We start from the raw sequence: 27,984 nt of genomic DNA, 5'->3' as shown, positions 1-27,984 counted from the left end.
GAGGGCCATCAGAATTTGGCCTACCATGGTTAGGGAGCTGTGCAAACACTGTGACAAAATTAATGCATTAGCCAGGCTGCTTTAGAGTCCAGCCCCTTTTTGTCTCTATCTCTTCAAGCCAGACTGAGGTCACCCATAAAGTATTTGAAAGAGGCTGCAGTGATGCAAAGCACCCACATCTCCATCCCCATTCATGCCTTGGAAAAAGGTCCAGAAAGAAAATGATCCTTGCTGTCTCTGTACAGTAAATAGCCACAGCCATCCCCATTCTCCCAAAGCGAGGACCCAATGGCCAAAACAACAGATTCTTCTGAATGCATTAGGTGATACTTGTCTAATGGATGCACAAGGCAGTGAGAAGCCCAGGCTGTTCCTACAGCTGCCTGCCCTCACATTACAGCTATCAGGCACCCCTGCTCTGTGTGCAGGACTCACAGTCTGTCACAGGCACCCGGGCCTCAGTGGGGTGCTAGTCCTGAACAGTAGTAAGCTTATGGCTCCAGCTCCACAAAGTAGGTCAGGCTGAGCCACTGGTTATACTGAGAACATGACTGAGCTGCTTGCAAAGTCTCAGTGGTTGGAGATGGGATCCAGGCTTTGTTTTTTACCAGTGATTTTGTCTGAGGAAAAGTATGTGCTAAACTTGCTGTGCACTGCTGGAGGAGGGAAGAATGCATACAAGGAAAACACTTCTACCCAGAGCAGGTAAGGAACAGTGCCAGCATCATACTGTCAGTTGCAGATGACGGGTGATGGGCAGAATTCCCGCCACTTTCTAGATTTGTAAAAACACCTCCTCTGGGTCCAACAACAGACTGATAGAAAACACAGCCCACAGAAGCAGTCCCTGCCAGATGGTGTGTTTTGAACCACTATTAATCTAGACAACCTTTTGCAGTGGCCAAAGAGTTTGTCCAGGAATAATAATAAAAAAAAAAAGGCTCCCCAAAATGCCTGGATGGAAGGAGCGGTCCCGGCAGCATCCGCTTCCCTCTTTGTCTTCTCCACCAAGCATCTCCCGGCAGAACCAACCCGGGAGGAGGAGGCGCCGCCGGTAGCAGAGGCAGCGGGGCTGGTGCTGGGGCAGGGACCCCGGCAATACCCGAGCCCCGGGGTGTTGTTCTGCGGGAACACCGAGATCCAGCAGCGGGGGAGCGCAGGGGACCGGGGCGGGGCCGGCCGGGCGGGGCAGCCCGGACCCCCCGCCTTCCCCGGCGCCTCCCCCGGCCCGCAGCCCGGTGCCCGCCCGGTCCGAGCGCGGCGGCGGCGGCGGCGCGGCCGGAGCGCGGCCATGGGCTCCCGGCTGAGCCGGCAGAGCAGCCTGGAGGAGGAGAGCGGCGAGGAGCCCTGCCCCGGCAGGCTGGAGGGCGGCCGGGGCGACTTCCACCTCTCCTCGCTGCTCCTCCACCCGCAGAAGCTGCCCGGGGTGCTGCGGAAAGCCTCGCCCGCGCCCTACGTGCGGCGGGTGGGGTGGCTGCGGGAGATCCAGGCCACCATCCGGGAGCACAAGCGGGAGCACGCCGTGCACATCCTCCGGCTGCTGAGGAAGGTACCTGCTGCGGGGATGCGGGCCCGGGGCAGCGGGGCGGATCGGGGCAGGGCAGGGCAGGGCAGGCACAAAGGGCGGTGCGGGGCCGGGGGCCGCAGCAGGGAGGGAGCCGCGGTTTACGAGCTCCCTTCTTGGCGGCGGGGGTTTGCAGCCCCCCTTGGCGGGGCGAGCCGGGCTCTTTGTGCTGCCTTCCTCCGCTCCGTGCCCCGGCGGGACGGGAGCCGCCGCGCTCGGTCCCTGTCGCGGCAGGCGACACTCCCCCGGCTCCTTCCACCTCCCCGAACCCCAGCCTGGACGACGGGCACCTGGCTGCACGCAGAAAAAGGGGTGTCCGAGCCTGGGCTGTCCCCATCCACACCCCTCCGTGCCAGCCCCTGGGTGTGCTCGGGAGTCATGCCCCCCAGAAAAAAAGCCACTGCCGTCCCACTGCCACCACATCACATTATGCCCACCCAGCCAGGCTGACTGAGATCTGTCTTTGGCAGAACCCAAAATGGTTTTGGAGAGGACCTCTGGGACAGTCTAGGCTGAGAAGAGAGGTAAAGGGGTCAGTGTATCAGTGGGAGCATATTTCTGTCTGCCGCCATTCAGGAACAGAAAAGCCAGCGTGCAGACAGTGTGGTGCCAAACTGATGCTGAGGACAGAGCCCTGCTGCTGGAACAGAGCCATCTGCTCCATCGCTCACTGCTACCATCACTTTCCAGGCAAACTCAGCGGCCCCAAAGTGCAGGCAACTCTGAAATTGGTAGCACAGGGGACAGACAAATCCCACTTCTGATTTGGACATAAAACACTATCAGTTCTTAGCTTATCAAGTTGCTTCATTAGACAATGATCTGCTTCATCTTGGGAACACACATCGCTCATCTTAGTAGCAAGTAACCTTTGGGTGTGAGTTGGTAGAGCAGGGACTGGCTCTCTGGGAAGCTGTTGCAGCCATCATACCAGCTGCAGAGAGCTGATTAACAGCCCTGTCTCTGTTCTGCATGTCCCTGGGTTTTACAACACATCCAACAATGGTGGTCAATGCCCTGGGCTGCCAGCGAGCTGTATACTCACAAGTAAGAATTTACAGGACCAAAAATTACATCTCTGCTTTTCCTGTCCACTACCTTAGCATTCACATGAGGATTTTTATCAGCACCACAAACACTCTTCTTACCACACGTGTAGACAGATAAGCCCTCTGCAGAAAGCCTCTATGCTTGCACCAGTATGACAGACAAGGGCTGAATAAGATTTCAAAGGCAGTTTTGGAAAGGCACTGTTACAAGAAGCTTGTGAAGAAAGAGAGGCAACCACTCACTTCATGGCTGTGGCAATGTAACATGAACAGACTTTTGTAGGGTATGCCAGAGGCCAGAACTGCAGAATGTCATTTTCTATAGTGCTCAGCACCTCTCCTTGGGACTGAAACACTGAAACCCTCCACAGACCTTGGAGATCTCCAGAAGGTCCATCTCTGAACAGCCAGGGCTTGAATGCTAAGTCACAGGGCCATATGGAATGGAGGGTCATTTCTAAGCTCCTTTCAGGATCAGTTAGACACTTGGCTTTCCCCCATCTGCGCTGAGAATTACCATGTCCTGAACACATACATTTTGCCTTTCCAGTTCCCCATATTATTCCTGGTCCTTATCTCTGCCTGTCCATGTCAAAACAGTGGCTGTCTGTTCATCTGCTCATGACAGAGCAGTGGGACGTGCCTCCTGTAGTCACAACAGAACCTTCCTCGCCAAGTAAGACAGGAACCCATCCAGCAGCACCCCAAAGCCTCAGTTCACTGAGTGCTCAGAGGTTTCAGAGACAGGGCTACACCACCAACATGTACCAACCCCTTCAACAGCTGAGCACAACTATCATCCAGTCTGGGGCCATGTACTGACAACCAGTCCTCCTCCCATGTCCAGTGTCAGCCTCAGAGAGTAGTATGATCAGTCCTTTTTTCTCATTTACAGATTTTCCTCACTCCATGACTAAATTCACCCCTTAGCTTAGTCCCCAGCATGTCCTTCCTTACCTTGGCAGCAGCACGCTCTCGGGAGTCACGGATTAGTGTGTCCCAGGTAAAGGTCTGTTTGTTACCTGTAAAAAGAGAGATACCTTGTTCACTCTAGTGGACAGGGAGGATATTTAACACCACACCTCATCACTGTGCCTCGGGCCAGGGTGCAAATACCCTAGAGAGGGCAGGGAAATGGTGGTACCAGAGTCACAGCCTGCTCGGGTGAGCAGACACACTCAGCCAGGCCAGAGGACACGGCCTCCCAAAGTGCCTCCTGCAGCTCCCACAGACACACAGCTTGCCCAGCCCTGCAGATGTGGTGTATCTCCCAGTGGTTTTTTGACCTGGGTTCTGCAGACTCCAAAGGGCTGTGGACTACTCCTAAGATGCTGAGAGGGTGTGATAAAGTAAAACAAGCAAGCCAGGCAGAAGCAGATCCACTAACGGAGATGCAAGACCCAGCATTTTAGAAGACTGCACAGAGAACAACTGCAAACCACAGGTGTACATGTGCTTTGTGCATCCACACTAGGACAGCTCCGTTGCACGTCATCAGCCTCAGGAATGCCCACCTGCAGAAGCCAGACCAGCTTTCCTGCTGATCTGAGTGGGCATCACTCAGCTGAAGCCAGGGGAGACATCAGACTTACACGAGCAAGAAGTCTGGTGTAATCTATTTTCCCTGTGCTGAGACAATAACCAAGTGTCATTTTTAAGACAACAGCACTAAGCCAGCTGAACTGGCAAGACTTTTAATATTCTGCTGTCAGCAGCCACCCTTTAGGTGGTACAAAATTTTCTGAGAAATGAGAGAGAGAGAAAGGGAAATAAGTAAGATGAACCAGAAAATGCCTCTGGGCTAAGAATTTATGGAATATCAATGTGAAGTGAATATTTGCAGCTATATTACTTACAAAACCCTCGCAGGCAGGATTTATAATGGGAATGCAGATTCATCTTAATGGTATAGCTCCAACTGGGGGACTTTAATTACTTGTCTGACATCCACTGCTGCATGCCCAGCCATGCCATCCTCACGGCAGATTTCTTCATCTGTGCATATTACACTTGGCGTAGGAGGCTCCATTTCCCTGAAGCCTTATGGTTAAGGGAGACACTGGCATGATGCCTTGGTACGCTCCTGGCCCGTATCCAGCTGTGTCTGTCTGTCCTTCAGGACTGATCCACTGCTTGGCTTCCTTGCTTGCTTATGGGTGTCATCTGTATACACACAGTGATGGGGCTGTAAAGCATTTGATTCGTTGTCCCTTTCTCCACCAGATCTGTAACTAGGATATCTCTGGTATTGTTCTTTCTGCTCAATCCAAGCATATCCAGAGCAGGATACACCACTATCTTATATTGGTGCTTAGAGATTAAGATCCCACACCTCTGCCAGCCACGGCTCCATCCCTGTTGGTGATGTATGTGCATACATCCAGCTTTTTCCCCCTTCTCTCTCCTTTTTTTTTTAGCTCTCAGTCACTGGGTGGTGCCTGAAGCACACGCTCAGTAGAGCAGTGCGAACATATGGGGCACCCATTTGCTTATTCATTTCTCCTGTCAGCAGCATACAGAATGGGGAGAAGACTTGTTTCCTCCCTCAGCTGAGCCCTCCTTGTCAATGGAATCAAACCCAGCACCATCCCTATTAGGGAGGTTTTTCTTGTTCTACATTTCTACTCTTAAGGTATTTCTGCCCCTGTGATTTTTGTGTGAGTACATGATCTCTTTTTCATGGACTTTTTTTTGTTTTTCACCACTTTGGTACCTCTTGATTGTAATAACTGTGTCACATATTAACTCTTGGCTTTCCTCTTAGCAAGAAACAGCTTAGTTCCTTGCAGTATCACCCATCTGACTCCTGGGGAGGCTTTTTGTTCCTAAAGCTGCTGAGGTTTTTTCCAGCATGTCCAAAGGTGTCCTGTACCCTGGTCCAGGCAGATAAGTTGCATGGACCACAGATGTTCCCTTAACTCACATCGGGGAAGGTGGGAAGAGGAGTGAGTCCCTCTGACTGTGGTGTAAAGCCACCTGTAAATGTACCATTACACCCAAAAGACAAATGCTGCCAGTGCTTAGTGCTTACTGAGAAATTCAGAGCACAGCTAAACTCATAGGGATGGGCAGGACTTCTGCTCAGCCAGCCACCACCAGGGTGTAATGGCAGCATCTAAATACCTGAGAAAGTTTTTCTGGAAGAATCAAACCTGAGATTGAAGAAACAACTTTAGAGCCACCCTTCCTGCTTGGCTTCTTCAGTAGATTCACACATTGAGGCTGACAAAGCTGTGTTTCTCTAAAACTAATTCTCTCTGGGCTCCAGCCAGCCTGAAAATGATGAGTTCTCACCTTCCTGTGATAGGTAGAAAGAAGGTGCTCAGCCCTTAGGCTGACTAGCTCATATTATCACTGCATCTCATTATCTGTCTGCATCCCCCAGCACTGAAATGCTGGGTAAGACACAGCAGCTTCCCCTCTTTTGGATAACTTCCTGTACTGAGCATCCAGCTGGCACCTCATCAGATTTACCTTCTAGTTTCAAAACACCTCATGGTTATAGCTCTGAGGAAGCCCATGGATTGGACTGTCTGTTTTTCTTATAGGACCTGGGACTGGAAGGAACATTCCTCAATGAGGTGCTCTACAAAAATGCAACTTTCCTCAACTTGGTGGATCCCATCTCCCATGACTTGCTGATGAGCCTCGCTAGAGATCTGCAGTGTCCCAAAAAGGTGAGTGTTCCCTCAGCTCAGTGAATGCTTTGTGATGTAGCACTGATGCAGAGAGCCCTGATGAGGTGGCTGGTGCTGGGTGGTGCCCTGCAATCCTGCAGAAACATCCAGTGTATGCCCTGGGATTGGCAGCATGTAGATTGTGGGACATATTTCTGTAGAAATTAGCTAAAATTTCTCAGCACATGAGTGCAGCTGAAGGAGGGGTTGGTTTTGTGCACAGAAATCGGGAAATTACTTTTTGTGCCCATAAAACTTGGTGACAGGGTACAGTGCCATATTCACTGGTATCACAGGGGTTCAAAGCAGCAAGAGCTTATGGGGGGCTTATGGGGCTGCAGAGGAGAGCAGAGACCTCTGCAGGAAAACAACCTCTCTCTTCCCAGGCCCTTTGCCATATGTAACTACCCTAACCCAGTATTACTTCCCCCCATAACCTCCCAGATCTCCCAGTAAAGAATAGTGCTGTAGGAATATATTGCAACTCAGGGTTCAAGAAGTAAATGTGTTACATGCACATTATCCCTGCACTGCCCTAGCACTTCCCTTCAGAGAATGAGGAGAGCAGAGACAGGAAAGCAAGGCTGAGCACAGACAAACATCACAGATGCCACAGTCCCACTGCAACACCAGCACCTATTTCTGTTACCCTTTGCCACCACGAACACTTGAATTTGCAACGTATCCATTTGCTCATCAGGCTTGGCAAGTGTCATGTTTGTTTTATAAGGAGAGCAATAGAGTAAATTTCTTTAGTCAAAGAGAGATATTAAGTACACACAGCTCAGAGCAAGCAGCAGCACCCCAGGGAATACACTGAATGCCTGGTGTAGATTAGTGGCATTTCTAACCTTGTTCTGTGTCTCCTGTGGCTCACTGATAACAATTAACCAGTCAGGTCTCAATAGACAAACTACATTTAGCCAAAGTTTAATCATCATTATTGGGCTGCATCGCAGCCTGAAAAAAAAAAAAAATCTTTTCAAGTGTAATCTCTGTGCAAATTCTATAAGGATCTAAAGGAAGGGGGTGGGTTGCAGCACTAGTTCCTCTTTAATCATACTTCATTTGACCTCATCTCCAGCTGCTCTCCCAGACCATCTTCAACCCCATGCTGTGCAGTGCCCCTCAGGGCAGGCAGCAGGAGGGGATGTTACCCTGCTCATCCGGCTGCTGAGTAGATAACACACTACAATTTTTATACACCTGCATAATACCCCCCTCTCATTTCATGCCTTATAGATGCACATGCTTATCTGCTCTGATGCACGTACCACCACATAGATATTATTTTCACCATTCCTAAGGAAGATGTCGAGCACCTGAGCTGCCCCTCAAAGCCAACAGGAGCTTAACTCAGTGGCTGGAGAGATTCAGTACCTACAGCACCCTTCCCAGAACACACACTATCAGACCATGTCCCGTCTCCGACCCTGGCTGAGCATCTGGTGGGTGTAACTGCATTACAGGCGAGCAGGCTGAGTGCAATTCCCAGTCTGTCAGTGGAAATTAAATCAGTGAGGACACGGGAGAGAACAGGAGGGTAATTCTCAGTTGTGTGAGCCAAGAGTCGCTCGCAGAGCATTGTGCCAGCTGCTGTGCTGAAGCCTGGTGTGCACGTGCCCCCACTTGGAAAGGTTTGCTGCTGTAGGTGACAGCAGAGTGCCAGCTCAGCCTTGCCAGCACAGTACCAGGCTAGAAGAAGGCACCTATCCCAAGAGCATGGGCTAGTCCCTGTGGGTTCCTAGGGGGGCTGGGATAGGAGTCAGGGGGTGCTCAGCTGAGCACTAAGGCTGGGATCCCTCTCCATTGGCACAGCAGAACTGCCACACGCTGGCAGCGCATCCCGTGAGGGTTGAGCTGATTCAGTGACTGCTGAGGGAAGTCACAGTGCAGCTGTTGGCCCACAGCACAGCTCTTAAACCACTCACTAAAGAATAAATCACTGTATCCCCTGACAGCTTTACTATGTGTTTACCTGTCAAATCCCTAAATGCACATGTTGCACCATTGCTGGAGGGCTGAGGAATGGGAATGCAAGTGTCTGTCAGCATTTGGAAAATATGGTAGAGAGGGCAGAAGTTCCAGCCTTTGGCAAGCTGCCATTTGCCATTCTGCTTCGCTGGAGGAAGGGATTCTGTTCAAAGTCACTGCATTAGAGAACACATGCAAAAATAAACACCAACTGTCTTAGTGCCATCTTTTCCTGGCAAGTTACTTCAGGGGCTGGAGGGAACTACTGGCACTGGGAAGCTCCCATACTCAAATGTCCAGGAGCAGAATGGACTGCAAGGAAGTAAGATGAACTAGGGCGACATTTCCCAAACAGGGCACAGAGTCAGGGTACTGCTGCAGGAGGAGCATCTCTCCCAGCAAGAAGCACCTTGGGCATGGGGCAAGGGTGCCAGTTACTGAATTAACATGTGGCAGAGGCCTCTCAGGCCTTCTCACCATTCCTCTTTCATCCTCTCTTCCTCTTCATCTCCTCCCTTATATACATGCCTGCACTTCACTACCATCTTTCCTCCTTTCCCATCTTCCTCGTCCCTCCCCCTTGCCTCATATACTGCTATGGTGTGGGCAGAGTCTAAGGTGTCCCTTTGCTTTCAGGAATATGACCCCTGGAAATCCTCAGACAGGATCTGCAGGCAGCTGATTTACCACCTAACACCCCACTCGAAATGGCACCGGCACGGCATGCCCCGCAGGAAGTCCCAAGCATGGTAAGGAGCCTGGCAGGGACAGGCTGGGGGATCTACCTCGAAAAACTGTGTTGTACCATCCCAGAGTGCCTTCTCAGAGAAGGGCAGGACTGAAAACTGTGCACAGCAGTTGCTGTGCAGTCTCTTACAAAACCCCAGCAGGGTCAGCCCCAATCCCCCTCTCCTTGATCTGGTTTGCCTTTTACTCCTTTTTGTGTAGTCTTACAGTTCCTCCCCCTCTCCAAAGCACACTGAACTCAATCCCACAGATTGCACAGCACAGACAACCCTCCTGCAGGGTGTTTGGCCCCAGAGTTGGCAGCCTTTTGGATACACCCACATGCCAAGCTGAGCTCTGCATCCCACTCTGTCCTTGTTTATACCAGTAAAACTTCCCTGCCGGTGCAAAAGGTGCCCCATTATAAGGCACTGCCATAACCTGATCACACCATTCAGCAGGAACCACTTTGGGGTGGCTGGCAGAGATGTGACCATCCTTCTCAGCTCCCAGTTCTCTGCCAGCACCCAGAGAGGGCCTGGAGATGGTGCTGGACCTCATGCAAAGGCAGCGCAACTCGGAGCATGTTGGCCACTGACAGGTACTGGATGACAGCTGCTTTCCACTACTAGAAATGTATTCACACACCTACACTTGTTCCCTCCTTGACACTTGCTAGCTTTTCTAACCAGATAAAGAGCAATCCCCACCTTCTCTCCTCATTTTCTTTGAGCAAATCCTGTTCTTATGACGCAGATCACCAATGCCGAAGAGAAGACAGAAAAGCGACTAAGAAAAGAGCCCATGTCAGCCCCATTAGTTTCACAGGAATAAATGCAGGATTGGATAAAAAGAAATGCAAAATCAGCAGCACTCTGAGAAAGGCCTTGGGCTTTTCTGAGACTTTTAGTCTTTGATGTGTGTGCCAGCAACTTAAAATCTCCCATGGGAATTGACATTTCCATCATACCTTTCATTCTGACTCAGAGGCAGATCCCCAGTACATCTTAAGGAATAAAATCCCTAATATCATGATTTCCAGCCCATCTCTCATGCCTGTAGCCCCACTTTGCCACCAAATCTGAGCACTCCGACTGCTCTCCTTCCCAGCACCCCACAGGCCAGGACTGCTTTTGCTGCTTTGCAGGTGGGAACCACAGCACAGAACAAGACTAAGGTTCCAGAGGAACTGCAAACTGCTGCAAACTCATCACTTGCCAACAACAGAGAGGAGGTCTGTGGCCAGAGGAAGAGCTCTGGGTCCCATGAACCCAGATCCCACATGGAAGGGTCAGACCCAAAGTCTAGGCCAGGTACAGAACATCTGTGAGCACAAGCAGGGAGAGGGCAACGAGGCAATGTGCGATGGAGGGAAATATAGGTCTAAAATGGGTGGCCTTACCTGGAAACCAGGCCCAGTTACACGGTGTTACATAAGGCACAAAATAATTTTGATTAAATATTTAACAGGAGAGCTTCCTCTTTTAAGTCTGGAGATGAAGTGGTTTGCAGTTTGCAGCAAAAGACGCCTGCAGAGTTGGCATCCAAAGCTGCTGCAAGAAAACGGGTGTTGTCAGTAGCAGGAAGGCAAGAAATAGCTGCTTCATTTGGAGATACCAGGGCCTAAGTTTGTTCAGCCAGGCTGTTTTTACATGATCCAAATTCTCCACTTCTCTCTCTCTGCTAGTGGGAGTATTTTACTATTAATGTCCATTTCAAATCCCTTGGCTTGGTACCCTTCCTGCCACTGAGGTCCTGTAAAGAGCATGGGGTAGCAGCAATGCTTTGAAGGAACGTCTAAAATCTAGTGGGGTTTAGGGACAGCAGAGAGGAACCTGTGCATGGAGACCACATTCAGGAAATGAATTCTCTCACTTTTGCAGTCTCCTGGGCTTTGGCATCTGGTTTTCACAGAGCTGATGCAGGACTCCCTTTTTCTCTGCCGAAATGCGATTCCTGCTTTCTGGCAGCATGTTAGATGGATCCAGGAGATAATTAACAAGCCCAACCATACAGAGAGCTTGGAGCATCTGCCAGGTTTTAATTACATTTGGGCTATTATGGAGATGTGGCATGAGAGATTGAAAGGACCTGCAGTACTGGAGTCAGATCACAAATCAGGTGTTTCTCCCCACTGCCAAACAGCGGGTCACACACAGACTGATGGCACTCCCCGATCTACATCTACCAGCTACTCTCAGTGGGACCCGCACCCAGCAGGTACAAAGCGGAGCCATCCATGAACTGATAGGGCAAAAAGGATAAGATACATTTCTTCAAGCACTGCTGTTTTGATACACAGGCAGACCCCATACAGAAATGTGGAAGGACAAAGCCTATTTTGGCTCAGTGTACTCAGTGGAACAGCAGCTGGAGTGAGCAGGAGAGATCCAGCCCAGGCTGTGTCTTGTTTCTGTGCTTGACTGAACTGCCAAGGTGAAGCTGAGAGGCAGTCTGCCCTCTGCATCCGTGCCTGTGGGTTCCTGACAGTGCCTGCCTGCCTTGTACAGTGAAGGGTTGGCAGTGTCCCAGCTGTGCAGTCACCCAAAGACACTATTTTAGCTGCCCAGGTGATACTCAGACAAGTTTGCCACACTGAAAGGAAGGGGCTCAGTTCTCCTTTCCTGCAAAATCCTATCTTGGGTCTGCAGCTTCCAGCCAGCAGCCTGCACCCCACTGGCCCTGACCCTGCTTGGGTTGACTGCCTAACCAAACTGGGAAGGTGAGCTCTCGGGGATTTACTCTGGGAGTTTTAAAATTAAAAATTCAAAAGCTGGAGGGTAAGATTTCTGCAGCAGGGACCAGCATAACTTTACTGCACAGTTTTCAGTCCCTTATATCCTAATGGGAATTCAGTTTTAGCACCGTTTTACAGTTGTATAGATTACTCCCACTCAACGAGCTGAATACATCCTAGAATGTTGTATAACTCCAGCTTCACTTTCTCATTAAATTGATGTTTATAGTGTAAAGATTCAGAAATGCTCCACCACACAGACGTAGGCTTTTTAGGTTATCAGCATCACATCTGTGGCATTTTGACAGGTGCAGAATTTTTAGATATTATTAATTCTTCTTTTCAGAAGTCTTGGGGCCTCTTTTAATGCTGAATTTAGGAAAACTATCACCATCTGCCTCCAGAATAGGGCTGTACCCAGAGGGTGTATTACTTTTTGAGAGCCAGAACAGTTCAGAGAGAAGGGTATCAGGTGAAGACAGGCTTTGTCTGGAGAGCTGGATCTCAGCCTAGTCTGCGATCAGGAAGCTGTGGATTACAACTGAGCTGTCTTGGCAAAGCCATGTCAGGAAACCTTAATGTATCTTCCACTTGCATCATCCCCAGAGCTGGCTACTTCAGTGTAACTATTTCCTTTCCATAGTGTAAAGGATCAATCAAACCTGGATCCCCAAAACAGGCAGGCAGTAAATAGAGCTTTACAATCAGGGGGTTCCTGACACAGGGGGAAAAAAAACAAACAGATTTTTCACACAGTGACTGGTTCTGGAGGAGCAAAGGCAGTTGTGTGTATGGAGTTAACTCCCAAACCACATGCATATGGGTTTTCCTTTTCACAAGTCTCACCACAGTTTTACTTTGCTCATCTGAGTGAATTTCATCATGGCTAATTCAAAACTGGGTGGAGAACTGAGTATCCCTTCCGGGCTTACTGCTCCATTTCTGGTATTGACGTGCATTGCCCAGACACTGCAGCATTAAATGCGCTTTTAAAATGCAATGAAAGCACTTGTGTCTAAAGGACTTCAAGGAAACAGCCCTAAAGGGCTTTGGATCTTTTTTTTTTTTCCTTGAAAACATCACTTAGGGCTGTAGCTGACAGCTCTGGCAGATGAGATCCCAGCCTTCAAATGGCATGAGGTGAATATTAACTACAGTTTCATGTCACCCTTATGCAACAGGGTAAATAGGCACCATCATTCCTGCTTTAGCAAAAGGAAGCCAAGTTAGAGAATACCAGTCAGTTAACTAAAGCCATATGGTAATAGCCATATGGGAGTACAAGAAGTGCCCCACACAATGTTTTCAATAAGCTGCTGCTCACAGAGATGTCAGCTGGACAGACACGAGCTGGTGGATGAGTTGTGGAGAGAGGCAGGAATTGTGCCCTCTTCTTACGGTGCAGAGCATCCCAAGCACTACCCATGGTGAGGGTTTCTAGCAGCATCAAGAGGCAGATGCATTTGGAAAGGCTGTCAGAGGTGGCAGAAAGGGTCATCCAGCAGCTTGACACTGCCTTGTTAAGAGTCAGAAGAAAAAGGCCAAGACCGGCAGGCAGGAGAAGCAGGACACTTTGATAGAGACAGTGAGTGAAATAACAGAGGCTGGGTGGCAGATGGTAGTTAAAAGCCATCAGCAGAGACCTTGTGCCTTTGTGACTCTGACACAGTTGAAGGTCTGGCAAGGACATAGGCTGATACATGATATTTACAGTGAGAAGGCAGCATTATTCCCTGCTTTGCTAGGATAGGCCTAAATAATGAAGGGAAACAACCTGAGGTCTTGGATGGATCAAGTGGCAGCACAGGGAAGGCCAAGGGTTCCCAGCTCTCCTGAACACACCTTCAAGGACAAAGTGAAGATGAAAGCAGAGCCAGGAGGAGGAAGTGCACTCAGCTGCATCAACACCTACAGATGTCCAGGTCCCACCCTAGGTGCAGAGGGAGGGGGGTAGGAGAAAGGCTACCTTTGCATTCCCTTTTCTCCCCACAGTTGGTCAAAAGAGCTTGGGCACGAGGATGGAGACTTGACTAAGAGACTTCTCATGGAACTGGCCTATTTGTGCACTGCCTCCATCTTCACATGGTGTCAGACCCAGCCTCAGATCAGCTCGGGTTGGGGCAGTTTGTACTTTTGAGGCTTCTCTTTCCTTTTTCATGTTGCACTAGAGGCAGCTCAAGCCAGCCCTGCACAGCAGCACCCTGTGCCACAGGGAAGCAAAGCAAGCAGATTATGCTAAGTAGGCAATTAAAAAGCTCAGAATCCATCCCCTAAATCACTGCTGAAAGCAGGGAAGCCATCCAGACATGCCTGTCAGAAGGTTCTGTGCAAGGAAGAGCAGCCAAGAGATACCTGACTCATTGCTAGTTAGCCACCAGTGGCAGTGCCTGTTAATGACAGAGGGGATGCACAGTAATGGGAGTTTCTGGCATCGGGAAAGTTCTACATTTGGAGACAAATTAAATGTAAAAATAAAAGGAGGGGGAGAAAGCTGGTAATTCTCCAGAGAAACAGGCAAGGAGTGGTGGGCATCCCTCATTGCCGAAATCCTGTCTGACTCTTACTGTCTCCTCCCAGTCTCTCTCTGTAGCATGGAGCCAAGGAAGTGAGGCTGGGACTCCAGGAACCTGAATGTTCCTGGGCTGAACGAGCTCCTCCAAACCCCACAAAGCTAACAACAGGCCAGAAACACTGCTGTGACTGCTGCAAGTCCCAACAGGGCAACACTCAAGAGCCATTACACCTCTTCCCTGCAGCCACCAAAGAATTTAGCTGATGAGCAAGAAAATGAAGGGATTCAGTGCTAATAAAAAAAATGTGCTGAGCCTGCAGCTTCATGGACTCAAAGAAGGACCTGGAAGTTGGCCTAAGGGTTAGTTCCCTTGGGACAGGTCCTGGAGACAAATAACTAGGAATTAATTTCAGGTCTCCTAATTTTTCCATCTCAAGATACTCTGAATTTGCCTGTACTAGCTGAGTTCCCAGGAGGGAGAAGATTTTTATCCCAAAATAAAGCTGGGGAGGCACAAGATGGTTTCCCAGCCCACACTTGTCACTGAGAGAGAGGGGGTTTCTTCTGACACCTGCAGGTCCCTCAGGCCCCTGGTCTGTCTGGACTGATCCTGGGTGGATCTCACGTGGCCAGGGGACTGCTGGCTAATGCCCACTGAAGAGTAGAGTTGGCACCTAGGGAATGGATGATTGGCTGTGAGGGTGGAAGGAAGACTGCCCTGACCCTAAGAGGGGAGTTGGGAACAATGGAAGTAAGAACTTCTTTCACATGAGCGAAACAGGGAGATGTACCTCCAAGTGTTCTCATCCCTCAGCAGGGCTGGACAAGGGTTGCAAGCAGGGTGTTGATTCCTTATAAACAGGAGTCTGGGCCAGCACCTTTCCTCGCTGGGTGCTGCATCCCCAGGCAGGCAGTAGGGGATGGACTGCTGATTGCCCTTGTTTCTTGCTCAAAGTTTCACAGAATTTCTCACTTGCAGCCATTTTTCCAGCATCTGAGGGAGTGGGGGTTTGTTTCCTCTCTAAGTTTGCTGCAGATAATACAAACACAGTCTGCTTCCCTGAATCCAGAGTCCAGATCCTTGTTAGATGCAAATCCCACCAATTATAAATCTGCCCAGAGCACCAGTTGTGGTAGCATTAGGTTAATCCAGCCCCCAGTGTTTCTGCAGCCCTCTATCCACAAGTCCCACGGGCATCAAGAGCCACGTTTCTAAGTAGCTGTTGTGTCTCACACAAAGGAAAAAAACCTTCTGCAGCTGAAGCAATCTTTAAGCCTATTTCACTTGCAGAAATTAGGGGATAATAGATGACCCATTTCTCTGGAAATAAGCCTAGCATTTTCTCAGCTGCTGCACAAGCGACTGAGAGCTCGGTGTCCTGCGTATCCTGCCCCCCACCCCCTCACACTCCCTGAGAAGCAGAGCTTAAAAGAGCACAAAAAAAAAAACCAAAAAAAACACAACCAAAACAAGTATCAGATAATTCAGAGTAGAGCATCTACCCACATCTCCCTGACCCTTTTCTGTCAGCAAGTACATTTACCTCTAAAGCAATAGAGGAGGAGTGGCCAGCTGTCCTGTGTTCTTCCTAGGGATGGTATTTAGCTGCACCTCTTGGAGCTGCACAGAAACACCAAGGAGGTGAGGAGGAGGCTGCCAGGGTTCCCAGCATGCGTGGGGTGTCGGATCTCATGCTTCAGCACTTACCAGAGAGCCTGGCTGCAGCACAGGGGCTTATGTCCACCAGGACGAGGCTCCTACAGACACATCATCCCTACAAGAGGCATTTTTATAGGCAAGAGAACAATTTAAGCACAGGAGGAGCCCACAGTGTTGGGACAGGAGGCCCAGAGTCACCCTGGCAGGTACAGGAATGAGGGCAAAAGGAAGCAGCAAAAACACAGGAAAGGAAAGAAAAACAAGCCAGCAAAGAAGGGAGGGCGGGCTCTGGCACAGGACAGGAGGGTTTAAGCACATTCAGCCAGGAGCAGTCCAGTCTGCAGAATCAATTATAGGAAGATAATTTGTCTGCTCGATTAAAGCCTCCTTGGGGTATTGGCTCGTTGCTGGGGAGAGCAGCAGAAGGTACCTGCTCCGGTCAGAGTATGATCCGTGACTTATTACTGCAGTCCCTGCACAGCAGTCAACAGGAGGGGAGGCTTAACAGGCGGAGACAGACAGCACATTGCTTTTGTCTTTCAGACATTTCCCCTCACTTATCACTGTCTGCACTCAGAGCCAAGTCACTCTAAAGGGGACCCCAAGAGCCGTTCAGACCTGCCCCCTGTTAAGAAAGCTGCTGCTGCAGACACGGCAGGAAAAACGGCACCTGAATGCTGAGGGCCGGCAGCAGGAGCGGTGCCGGCTCAGACGTGCCCTCCAGTGGTCCCCACTCCAGCCTGGTTCCCATCCCCAGACCAAACTGGGCTTGTGCCTTGTAGCTTTACAGAAAGGAAGGTCTGAGGAGGCTTTGCACAGACTGAGACAAGGCTTGGGGCTGGGGAAGGTGTCCCTATGCTTGTGTCTCCTTTCTGTGTCCCCCACCCCCCAGAATCTGCCATGGCTTGACAGCACTCAGGAAGAAAATTTCCAGGAATCACCAGCTGCATTTCCACAAAACAGGTGCCGAAGTAGTTACAGTCTTGCTTCTATGCTTGTTTATCCTTTATTCCCCCACAGCCCCACAAAGTCTTATTCTAAATCCATAGAGGCCAGAGAAGGCTTCTGTATCTCTTGCACCAGCCCCTTATAGATATAGGGGACAGTTTCCACCGTGCACTCAGGTTCACAGAAGTTCCATTTCTTCCAGCTTAAGCTGACCAGTATGAATGCATACCTTCACTGTGCATTTGATGCTTGGTTTTGCCAGAACAAAAAGTACTCCATATTGAACACCCAGTTAAAACACAGCTAAAGGGATAATCTTGAGATTCTTCTAGCTTTGAGGCTGGTCCCTGACAGACTTCATACAAGTTGAACCCTCTTTTGTGGTAGATTATGCTTCACCACTGCCAGTGGTTGGTGACGAATTATACCAAAAAACCACACATTGTTTTTCCGGAGAGTTAAAAGAAATGCAGCTCCCAGGCAGCCTGAGCTGATCTCAAGGATCCCTTGGATTTGTAGGAAAAGGGACTGCCGGTGCCACCTAGACCACAGCATGCACAGTTCACAACTGCTACTGCAGCAGCTAAAAGAACTGCACCACTGCTACAAGAAACATGATGGATTAATTCAATCTCATTTCTGGGGCCCTGATATTGGAGAGATATCAAATACCATCTTCAAGTGGAGGCCCTGTGGAGACCTCCTTTGTGTGCTTTCAGACCAGTTCCCCAGGACATCAGTCTCTGCTGTTTGACAGTACAGATAAGCACTGCTCCCCTTACCCCTCTTGTGATCCACCGAGGAGCAGTGTGAGTCATCTAAAGTGTAAGTATTTAGTAAGTAATACATTTTACTTACAATACTTTAGGGTCTGAATACAATCTAATCCATGCTGTTATTCATACCTCTCTACCATGAGAGCTCATTAGTTCGAATGCATGCTTGCAGATACAGCCTCAGCCTGGCACAGTGAATTCCCATGGGAAACACAAGGGCACATAGAAGTAGCCTGGGTAAAGTGCTGCTAAACCCAGAGCAGGAATTTGTGGGCTTAAGAATTGTCAGTGCAGGCCATGAGGTCCTTCCATCTCACACTCCTACCACGAAGCACAGCTACAGGTTTGCCGGTGTTGAATGTGTCCACAAAGGGCTGTTGCCTGTCCTGATGCATGTTAACACATGCTCAGAGGGGATTATTAAGGACTGAAATTTCCAGGATGCCATGAACTGCATGTGTCAAGCAAAGCTGTAGAGGCAGCGTCACATCCTCTCCACAGCTACAGAAGAGCCTGGCAGTCCTAAGGCTTGTAGGGACATTCTCACCTGGCACGGGAGCTCCTGCGGTGCTGCAGCCTCCTCCGAGGAAATTGCATGTCCCCATGTACCCATTGCTTTCAGGGACTGGCTGTGCCACAGGAGTGCAGGACACTACAGAGAGCCAGATAGGAAGAGTGGGGACCTTCGAAGTCGTGGTTAATTCTTAACCCACCCTGATCCTCCCAAGCTCAACAAGGCACTTACAGACACCCTGAGCACACGACTGGGGGTCCTGCTAGGGCTCCAATGTCCTTAGAGCTAGATGTGTCTGAAAGAGCAGCAAGACTTACATAATTTACACTAAGGGGATAGGTTTTCCTATGTTACACCAACACACACTTTCTACTCAGTTTTGCAAAGTATCCCCACCAGCTCCTATAGCCCCACAGCTTCCACTTCTCACAGCACTCTCACAAACCCACAGTCCATCATAACACTCCACACCCCACTTTCTTTGTATACCCAACAGCCCCATAACACAGCTTTGCCTGCTGTACAGCTTGCCTACCTCCTTCTCTCTCCGCTTGCCAGGCAGACAGCAAAAGAAATGGCTGAAGCCATCTCTGAGCACCCTTATGCCCTCCCCGCCTCCTCACAGCTGCAGCAGATCCCAGATGATCTGCTGACCACAGAGACCCAAATAGGCAGCCACTGGTGCTGCTTACTGACTAAGTGCTGGTTGTGAAGGCTTAAAGGGACATGCAGTAAATCCACTCCTGAAGTGCAGTTTGCCTATTGGTTGTTTTCCTGGTAAAATATCCATTTTGCAGCCATTTAACACTGTTCTCCTCTGCAGCACAGTCTGTTTGCAGCAGACCTGGGCATTCACCTGGAGAGGTGGTTCACAAACAGCCCCCACACAGTGCAAACCAGTGCACTTTGAAAGTTTGCTTGCCTTGGTTATTTCTGCTTTCTATGCATGAGCGTCTGTACACACACATACAGACAAACCCTCTGAAATCTGCTGGTGGAAGACACTTTAGCATCCTGTGTTTAGCCAGATCTGGCAAAATTCATGTGTAGGTGCTGAGAATACACAGGAAAGCCCCAGGACAGCCTGCCCTGAGGTATGGTGCAAATGCTTTTTTCCCCTATAAGGTCTATTAACCCTTTGCTTAACGTTCTAGCCCCTGTTGTTAATGAGTCCTCCCCTGTCACAAGCGCTCTGTCTCTTGGGTGAGATGGATGGGAGTGCTCCCCTCAATGATATCTCTCCCCTTTTCCTTAATCAGCCTGAAGACCAGCCTGCAGAAGAAGGTGAGCCAGGACTCCATGGATTTGTCGGGGATCCCCCTGACCATGCGGGATGTCCACCGCATGGCCTACTACCTGCAGAACAACGGGGACCACCTCACCTCCGTGGACCTGAGCTTCACCGAGCTCAACGATGACATGGTGCGCCTGCTGCTGCCCTTCCTCTGGGCGCTGCCCAAGCTCACCCACCTCTCCCTCAACGGCAACCGGCTGACACGGGCGACCATGAAGGAGCTGACTGACGCCATGAAGGACATGAACAAGTTCCCTTGCCTGGCCTGGGTTGACCTCGGCAACAACGTGGACGTCTCCTCCATGCCGCAGCCGCTGCTCGTGGGCCTGCGCAAGCGGCTCAGCCAGCAGACCACGCTGCCTACCATCTATGAGGCGCTTGACTGCGACTCTGAGATCGCCGGCGGGCACGAGGGCAGCCAGCCAGAGGATGAAGCAGCCGGAAGCACCCCGCCACGTGCTTTTTCTCAGCAGGGCTGCGAGAGGTGACTGAACAACAGGCCGGCGCTGGCACACTGAAGCCACCCCAAGGAGAAGTTTCGAGTACAAACATCAAGCAGAAGGCCAGCTTAACCGGCTTCCTTTGGCTCTTTTTCTCTCGCCTTCCCTGACGTCTCCCCCCCAACCTACTGTGAGATAAAAGCCTGTCATCCCCCCACAACGTGCTCCGCTCCCTCCCCTCGCTGCCAAACCCATCGCCCACGTTCCAGAGAGGAACCAGTGACTTACAGTGAACCTGGTCCCCAGGCAGGGTCTCACTGGAAGACGGGAAAAGACCTGTCGGAGTCAAGAATATCCTCCAGCAGCCATTGGGTTGAGGGAAAGGGATGGGGGGGAACCTAAAACAGAAACAGGCTTGTAGTTTACTTCCTTTCTTCCTTTTCCTATGCACCTTGGAAACCTTGGGACCTGCAGCCTTGAGTGTGGAAGGAGGTACCCCAAGAGTCTATCTGCTGTGGAGCTTAGTTGAAGAGACCAGAGCTGGAGCCCGGCAGTGTGTCTCCCTCTTGTGTCTGGCTCCTTTTGTTTTGTTTTTTTCCTATTGTGTGTTTTGTATGAAGGTCTGAACAAAGGGACCTGGTCAGAGACCATTGGATCACATAGGCTGGGGCGGACACATGGCTTGGAACTGCAGCATCAGGATATTTGCTGTGTGACCGGGGTGAGAGGGAGGGGAAGAAGGTATGTGTTGGTGGGAGCATGGGGGATGGGATGAGTTGGGATGGGATGGGAGGAGGGGGGAGGAGAGGGAGGGAGAACGGTCTTGTGGATTTAGTAGGATTGGTTTCAAAAACTGTGCTTTTGTACTAAAATTACAAGCTCCAAGGTACTATAATTACAACTTCCAAGTGAAATTGAGGGAAAGCTGACAAGCTAAGCACCTAACTGTGGCACTAGAGGAGCAAGCAGTGAATGTGCCAGAAATGGGCACTTCCCAAAGGAAAGCTCAAAGCTTTGGCTCCTCGTGGCATATTGCATACCTCGTAACACAGACATGACGTGAGCAGCTGCATCGCCATTTCCAATGCTGTCCAAAAACCAAACCACTGATGCAGTATTTCTAGTGTTTTCGATGTTGCTCATGCTCTATGTAAACATAATAAAGAGTTCTCTTGGACATGAGCGTGAAGCACTTCAGAGTCTGAGTACCTGGGTTGTTCACAAATTGAGCCAGCAGCCCAGGCACTGCAAGAATATGGTCCAGGAGTCCTCGTGCAGTGCCTGAGCAGTGTGGGAGAGGATCAGGTACCATTCGTGTTGGTGAGAGTGGTTCATTCCTTTAAGGAAAGAGAAACATGGGTGTTCATTTGTGGTAGGCTGCCACCCTTCGTGCCGCAAGGGGCTGGTCCAGATCCCTCTGCTGAGCCTTCCTGCCCTCCAGCAGATCAACATTTCCACCCAACTTAGTGTCATCTGTGAAATTCCTGGGGTGCCCTCGATCCCCTCATCCAGATAATCAATAAAGACATTAAACAGGACTGGCCCCAGCCCTGAGCCCTGGAGAACACCACTAGTGACCGGCCCCAGCTGGATGTAACTCCATTTACCATCACACCCCAGGCTCAGCCCTCAGTTTCCTCCCCTGCTGTGGAAGAGATGGTATTAATTTTTTCTTCTTTTCCTTCCAAAATACCTTTTAGCAAAAATGAAAAGCATCTCAAATGTCAGCAAGATCTGCTTAAACTCTTACAGTCTAAGCATAGCAGCACTCTGCTCTGTGCCAAGAAGAAAACTCGGACACAAAGCATTTAAATGAAGGCTTGGAGCTGCCTGGTGAGCCAGTGCATACCTAGAAAGAAGGAAAAGGGGTGCTGAGCATTTGGTCTTTAGCTCTGAGCAGTGTGTCCCTAGGGCTCTGTATCAAGGCACCTTCACAGCTTTTCCAAAACAGTGGCACCCCTGCAAAATGAGGCAAGACCCCCAGTGTGCAGCACACCACTAACAGCTCTTCCCTGCAGAGCTCCTGGCCAAGTCCCAGGGAGGATCTGTGCAGCCTCTTTCCAGCCCTGCTTTGGTCTGAGCTGTGCTACCCAGCAGGACAAGGATGAGACATCCAGCCCCTTGCAGGGGAATTCTGTGCTAATCACTGGCAACTCCAGGAGCTGGAGACAAAGCATGGCTTGAAACAGCCTGGTTCAGCTGAGCAGCTGTGGGATCTGTGTTTATTCCTCCATATGCTTTTGGTGCCTTTGCCATAGAAACCTCCCCATGGAGAGCTGGTTGTGAATAAATACATGCAAATGCAAATCATGAGGTCCTGGCCTAGGAGACTGCCACTGCTTCTTGGATGAACTCCGATGGGCTGTAACTCAGCTGTGGAGGTGCAATCCCAGCACACCCTGTTCCCTGCCAGCTCCTGACCCTACTGACAGGTGAAGGGCTCGGGGAGCACTGGTGTGCATCCAGCTCCAGAGCTGGGAAGTTCCCTGGTGTCCCCCCACAGATGAGGTGTATGCTCAAGGAACAGGCCTGGAGGCCCCAAATCCACAATTTTCATAAAAGCTGAGTTCACAAACCAGAGAGGATGGTACAACCCAAATGAGCTTTTCCTTGCACTGAGTGAGAAAGCTCAGGGCTCTCAAAGGGGATTAAAGGGATGAGCAGCTTATTCACGTCTCCCTACTGAGGGACCAGCTTAGTTATGCTCCTAAACCAGGGGATGCCTGTCTACAGTGAGCCTGTGTCTCCTGCTGCGTAACACAGCAGGAGATGGATCTCTGCCCTACTGAATACTCTCCTCAGTATGTACCTGCTGGTGTAGGGTTGTAACCTCAGCTGCGTAAAGCCACACACAGCCCTCAGTATCAAGACTCACATACCAGGCTCCCTCCATCCTTTTCATTTTTCCCAGCCTCCCTCTCCATGCAGATGCAGATGGTCAGCCTGTGATGGGACCTGTGTCACGGAGCAGGGAGGAAGCTGCAGCTGCACAGGTAATTTCACAGTCCCTTCCTTACCCCTGACCTCCCACCAGGGGACCAGTCTCACTATTGTGAGATGTTTAAGCACACCTTCCAAAAGCAGTCTGCTGGAAGGAGAGGTCAGCAGGCACAAAGCATCTCCCTTGAAGCTGCTGGTGAGCACTGTCAGCTGCAGCTGTGTGGGCTCAGGGAGGCAGAGAGCTCCAGGAGAACCAGCCTGCAAAGCCCAGCCACAGGGGCTGCACACACAGCTAATGAGGTCATTGGTGCCAAAGAGCAGAGGGAAGAAGGAACAGCACAGACACTTCCAGTTACTCCAACAGAAAAGCTCCCTCCCTACCTAACTGGACAACACCTTCCTCACTCCTCCATCCTGTATTTTACCTCAGCCTCTGACCACAAACCCCAGGTAAGCACCCTGGCATGCTCCAGGTGGTAATATGCTGAGCACTGAGGCTGCCACAAGCCTCCCTCATTCCAGTCTGAATAACTAGTAATTATTTTCTTGAGGTAAGGATGCAAAAAGCAGCTGGAAGCACAGGCTTGTCTGATCTATTTTTTATTTCACACACTTCAAAACCTGTCAAGGCCTTTCTCTTCTGCACTGCCAAGGCTCTTTTATCAACTAAAAATTCATCACAAGCACTTGGAAGATAAAGGAGTTTGCACTGTTTGGGGCAGTCTGACAGGCTCCTTAGTGGACAGCTGCTGACAAAGATGTCAAAAATATAAATTGTTTCATCTTAAGAAAACAAACAAGAGGGGATTAAACATTGCCTTTAGAGATCACTCTGTCCCGCACCACATGATGTTTCACAGCCCAGAAGAGGCAATGATGTCTCAGTACAAATTCTTGCCACTACAGCACCCTGACAGTGCAGCAGGTGTAGGAGCCTTCAAGGGCAGCTGGCAGGAAGCCCACTTATCCCAGCACTGCACAGTTGGGGACCATTATCCATGGACAAGAGAATCTGTTTTGCAGTTTACTGGCATTTGAGTGCTCTCAGAATAGATACAGTAGCTGGCTTAAGGCTGCCAAGAGGTAGTGCACAAAACAGAATAGGCCGGAACACTCTTAGCTGAGGCCAGAGCTCTGGGAAGCCATGACCACATCTTGATTCTGCTTTGAGACACCAAGTACTTGATTGTGAAACCCTTCTGTTCCTCTCAGAGTTGAGAGTATTCCAGTTCAGTGATGCTGATTCAAAACCAGAATAGCCACAAAACACAACAACCACACAGGAACTCTTCCTCAGCAGCAGAAGAGCTCAGAGGAAAGCCAGCTTTTCTTCCACGTTCATTTACTCCTTTTCCCAAAGCTGGGCACTCCCCCTGCTGCCTCCAAACTGGCCTCAAAAGCAAGGGAACCACAAAAACACATTTCCTTCTACACCATCAGGGTCATTCTGCTTGCATGCAGGGTGTGTCACAAGGGTGGAGGAGAGAGACTTCCCTGCTTACTGATCAGCCAGTTCCTCCGCTTCTGGGAGGGCTATTCCTCCCAGCCCATTTTTGTTTCAATCTGCCCCATGTTGGATACAATGATGGGAAGCATTTGGAAAGCTATCAAAAACTACATGAGCCTTCTTCAATCTGTGTAACTCCCCTGAAGAACATGGGGTCTCAACCAGCACAAATATGGCACAGAAAAGGGAGAAAAAGGCCCTTTCCCAGAGAGGAGCAGCAGCTGCCTTTGGGTCTTCATGTCAGACTTCTGAGGGGAGCTTTGCTCTTGATCCCCTGAAATCTTTTGGTTTGCAGAGCCAACAGTTTGACGTATGCACCTTTGAACTCTGCTGCAACTGAAAAACTGAGTAAGTCAGAACCAAACTGCTCATTCTACCAACAGTTCTTTGGGATTTGTGTTTTTCAGAAACTGCAAGTGAAAGAGAGCAAAATGAAGGGCACCAAAGGAACAACTTTGACATGTAACAAGATACTCAGAGACAGGAGCCCAAAGTGCCTCCAGGTCCCCTTGCCTGGATCTCAGCTCGGACTGGCCCATCCCTCAGTTCCAGTATGACCTGGAGTGTTTTACAGTGTCACTGGCAGCTCCCAAACCTCCTGCTAACACAGCACGAGAACAGCGGGAGCCATTGGCCATTTTGGGGTTTGCATCAGTAATGCCTGTGCTGTTGCTGTCCCTGATCAATATGGTTTAGCTCCCACAGTTGCATCTGAACTGGCGGCACTCACTTTTTCCTGATTTTGGCTGGTTTTGGAAGGCTGCAAAAGAGACTTCCTTATGGCAACATGCGAAGGACACTCTTTAAAGCAGGGCAAGGCAATGCCTGGCCCCTACCTGCCCTTCCTGCTGCCCCTCACTACGCAGACATTAGGCCAAGCCAGACAAATGAAATCCCTGACCACCAACCTTGGCCATCCCTCAGGAGAGACGCCATTTTGCCACCCTGGGCCAGGCGCTCTGGAGCGGAGTGTCTGCTCGGCTCCCACCAGCAGGAAGGCAGGATGCACCTCCAGAACTCCTTTCTGAGGTGCCCAGTTCACACCCCAGGAGCCTGTGCCCAGGGACTGCAGGGCTGCCATGAGGGCAGGGGGGCTCTCCTTCAGCAGGTCCCACAAGGGCCCTGCTGCAGGCTCTGCTGAGCACAGCTCCCAGGCTGCTGGGACCGTGGGGGAAACATACTTAGGACAGGGCAAAATGCCACAGAGCAGTGAGCGGTGAGGGGAAAAAATGTGAGAAGCAGTTCCACAACACCAAGGCCCGGGGAGGAGGAGGAGGAGGAGGAGGAAGATGTGCTGCAGGCACCAGGGCAGAGTCCCCTGCAGCCCATGGTGGAGCAAGGGAACGGTGTGAGGAAGAAGGAGCAGCAGAGACAACTTGCCATGGACTGACCACAGTGCCACTTCCCCGGTGCCACAGGGAGGGGAGGCAGAGGAGTTGGGGATGAAGGAGTGAAACTGAGCCTGGGAAGAAGGTGGAGGTGGGAAGGTGTCTTAATTTGTCTTTGTTTCTCAGTAGCCAAACCTATTTGAACTGGCAATAAATTAATTCTCCTCCAGTAGGTCTGTTTTGTCCAGTACAGTAACTGGTAAGTGATCTCCCTGTCTTTAATCTTAGTTTCCCTCCCTGCCCTGTTGAGGAGGGGAGTGACAGCAGTGGGGTGGGTGCCCTGCATCTGTCTGGGGAGACCCTCACAAGGTAAAATGATGGGAGCCATCACTGTGGTTGGGATTCAGAGACAGAGAGCCAAGAGGTAAAGCAGGACTGGGGATCAGGGTGCTGAAACTAAGGAAAGTCAAGGCTGCTGCTCGGATTATCCCCAGTGTAACCCTTAGGCTGGGGGATCGGTGTGTCCCATAGCATTAGTGTCAGCCTAAGGATAGGACTGTGTTCCAAAAGGAGAGCTTTGAAACACACAGTAAAAGCAAGGCTCAAATGAGGCTGCAGAGGTGAAGTGAGGGCTGTTACATGGACCCTCTCAACAGCCTCTAGCCAGAGGCTTCAGCATGTCCCATGGTATAAATCTCTGCCTAGGTTTAGGATTAGACTTCATGTATTTGGAGTCAAATTCTGACATGAAAAACCCCTAATGAGTTCCCTAGAGCTTCATCCACTTTTCTCTATGTCAAATTTGGATCATTAACTGGGGAAAAAAACCACATTTGTAGTGAAAATACAAAACAAAGACAGCTGATCCTAACAAGTATCAAGAGGAAAGGAAGAAGCAACATTTTTTCTCTATGTGCAGTCACTCCTTCTTTTCCCAAACCACAGCACTCCCCACTGCTGTATCCAAACTGCCCTCAAAAGAAAGAGGTGAAAACAACTGCAGGCAAATGACACACTCCTGTCTGGTTCCAAGGATGCATTTGAGGTACACTTTAATATAGTGTTCTTCAAAGAGGAACAACATTGACTTATGGCTGAGCCTTGCAAAAAAAAGGCTTGCTGTGGAGCTGTTTCAGAGACACGAGACTCATGCAGGAAGGAGCTCGTTCAATTGTGAGGCAACAAACAGCAACACCTCTTTGTTACAGAACAGTAAAAGCCTCCACACTCTGGTTCTGCTTCTCAGCTGGATACTTTGTCAGGGAAAAAAACCTTATTCACCCTACAGTTTACTTGAGATTTTAGGAGACTAAAGATATCAATAAGCAACCCAAAGTGCCACCACACGGATCAAGGTGTTACCCCATTCTCAGCTTCACAGCACGTCTGCTGAGCGCTGTCAGCTGCAGTGCTCCAAAACCTCTCCGAGGCTGTGGGCTCATAACAGTTATGGCCCGACTCGTGTCTCTGATGGGGGACTGCCAGCTTCCCAAAAAATCCAAATGCAACAGCCTGGACAGCTCCTACTTATAGACAACAAATATATTGGTGTTTATAGATGTAAATTGCACTCAACACAATTTGAAAGTGGAACACAAAGCCAACACACGTTTGTGTTGCAGAGGTCTATTCTCTTCTGCCAAGTGGGGTGGAGAGAACTCTACCCTGAAAACAGAACCAAGTCTCCTGAAAGGGGGATTATAAATAAGCCTAATCCTCTAATCACCACCTTCAGTTGCACCTGGGCAGAGCGATATGCAAAGTATCACAGTAAGCAAGATAATTTGATCAGTAATTTATCTTCCTCATATCCTTACAAGGAAAGTAGAACGATTATCCCATCAAGCAGCTTACCTGTGAACCTCCAGAACAGAGGTAGAGCCTGCATCTCTTCTCCAGACTCACAGTCTGTCTTTCCCTGAAAGCACTTCTCCATAAAGCCAGTTTTCACTTTTGCCTATAGCAAGTAAATATGCTTGCCAGAAGCACAGGATTCCACAGCAGGATCTCACTTGCAGCTCCTGTAAACTTACAGTGAACATTCACTTATTCTCCAGAAGGTAAGGATGAAATTACGGGAGGAATTAAGGAAGGAAGATGAAAACAAATCAAAGTAGCACAGATTGAGCAGTCCTTACTGGACTGATTGATGTTTATTGGAGGAGAGCAGAGAAATCAGAAAAGAGAGTACAAAACAGATGTAATAGAAAACACAAAACTGCACTTTTCTGTATGCCACTGAGGCACCTGGAGCAAGCAAAGCAGCCTGAATATCCAAAGAGCTATCCACTCCAATAAGCCCCCATGAAGTGGGTTAGTGCTCAACAGGAGACTGATG

At 49.9% G+C, this 27,984-nt stretch overlaps 2 protein-coding genes across 5 annotated transcripts in view; one reads left to right on the top strand and one right to left on the bottom strand.

Annotated features, from left to right (window-relative positions):
* GGT1 (gamma-glutamyltransferase 1) overlaps positions 1 to 18,259 on the bottom strand; it is a 56,016-nt gene extending 37,757 nt beyond the window's left edge. The window contains exons 1-2 of one of the 3 annotated variants that reach the window (XM_050318115.1): positions 18,171 to 18,259; positions 3,571 to 3,635 (exon numbers count right to left, since the gene is read on the bottom strand). The gene's annotated coding sequence lies outside the window, so the exon portion shown is untranslated. Of the gene's footprint in view, positions 1 to 3,570; positions 3,636 to 15,947; positions 16,000 to 18,170 lie in introns of those variants that run through there. The other 2 variants (XM_050318118.1, XM_050318119.1) reach the window with 2 other exon arrangements.
* On the top strand, positions 1,280 to 24,901 carry LRRC75B (leucine rich repeat containing 75B). 2 transcript variants are annotated; one of them, XR_007629252.1, is made up of 5 exons: positions 1,280 to 1,549; positions 6,162 to 6,290; positions 8,901 to 9,013; positions 19,397 to 20,612; positions 24,726 to 24,901. XR_007629252.1 is itself a non-coding variant. In XM_050318122.1 (4 exons), the coding sequence occupies exons 1-4, from the start codon at positions 1,292 to 1,294 to the stop codon at positions 19,917 to 19,919; spliced, it is 1,023 nt and encodes a 340-aa protein (XP_050174079.1). In that variant the 5' UTR covers positions 1,280 to 1,291; the 3' UTR covers positions 19,920 to 21,063. The 2 variants fall into 2 exon arrangements, 1 of the variants encoding a protein (XP_050174079.1); XM_050318122.1 differs by lacking the exon at positions 24,726 to 24,901 and having other exon boundaries at positions 19,397 to 21,063.
* The last annotated feature ends 3,083 nt before the right edge of the window (positions 24,902 to 27,984 follow it).

The sequence above is a fragment of the Myiozetetes cayanensis genome, unplaced genomic scaffold (assembly GCF_022539395.1).
Source record: "Myiozetetes cayanensis isolate MyiCay16 unplaced genomic scaffold, myiCay2020 scf21, whole genome shotgun sequence".
In the NCBI taxonomy this organism is placed as follows: Eukaryota; Metazoa; Chordata; class Aves; order Passeriformes; family Tyrannidae; genus Myiozetetes; species Myiozetetes cayanensis.
This window is presented reverse-complemented; position numbering and strand designations above follow the sequence as displayed.

Coding starts and splice junctions, on each gene's coding strand:
- LRRC75B (XM_050318122.1), top strand. CDS start 1,292: ATGGGCTCCCGGCTGAGCCGGCAGAGCAGCCTGGAGGAGGAGAGCGGC. Junction 1,550..6,161: donor TCCTCCGGCTGCTGAGGAAG/GTACCTGCTGCG, acceptor TTTTTCTTATAG/GACCTGGGACTGGAAGGAAC. Junction 6,291..8,900: donor ATCTGCAGTGTCCCAAAAAG/GTGAGTGTTCCC, acceptor CTTTGCTTTCAG/GAATATGACCCCTGGAAATC.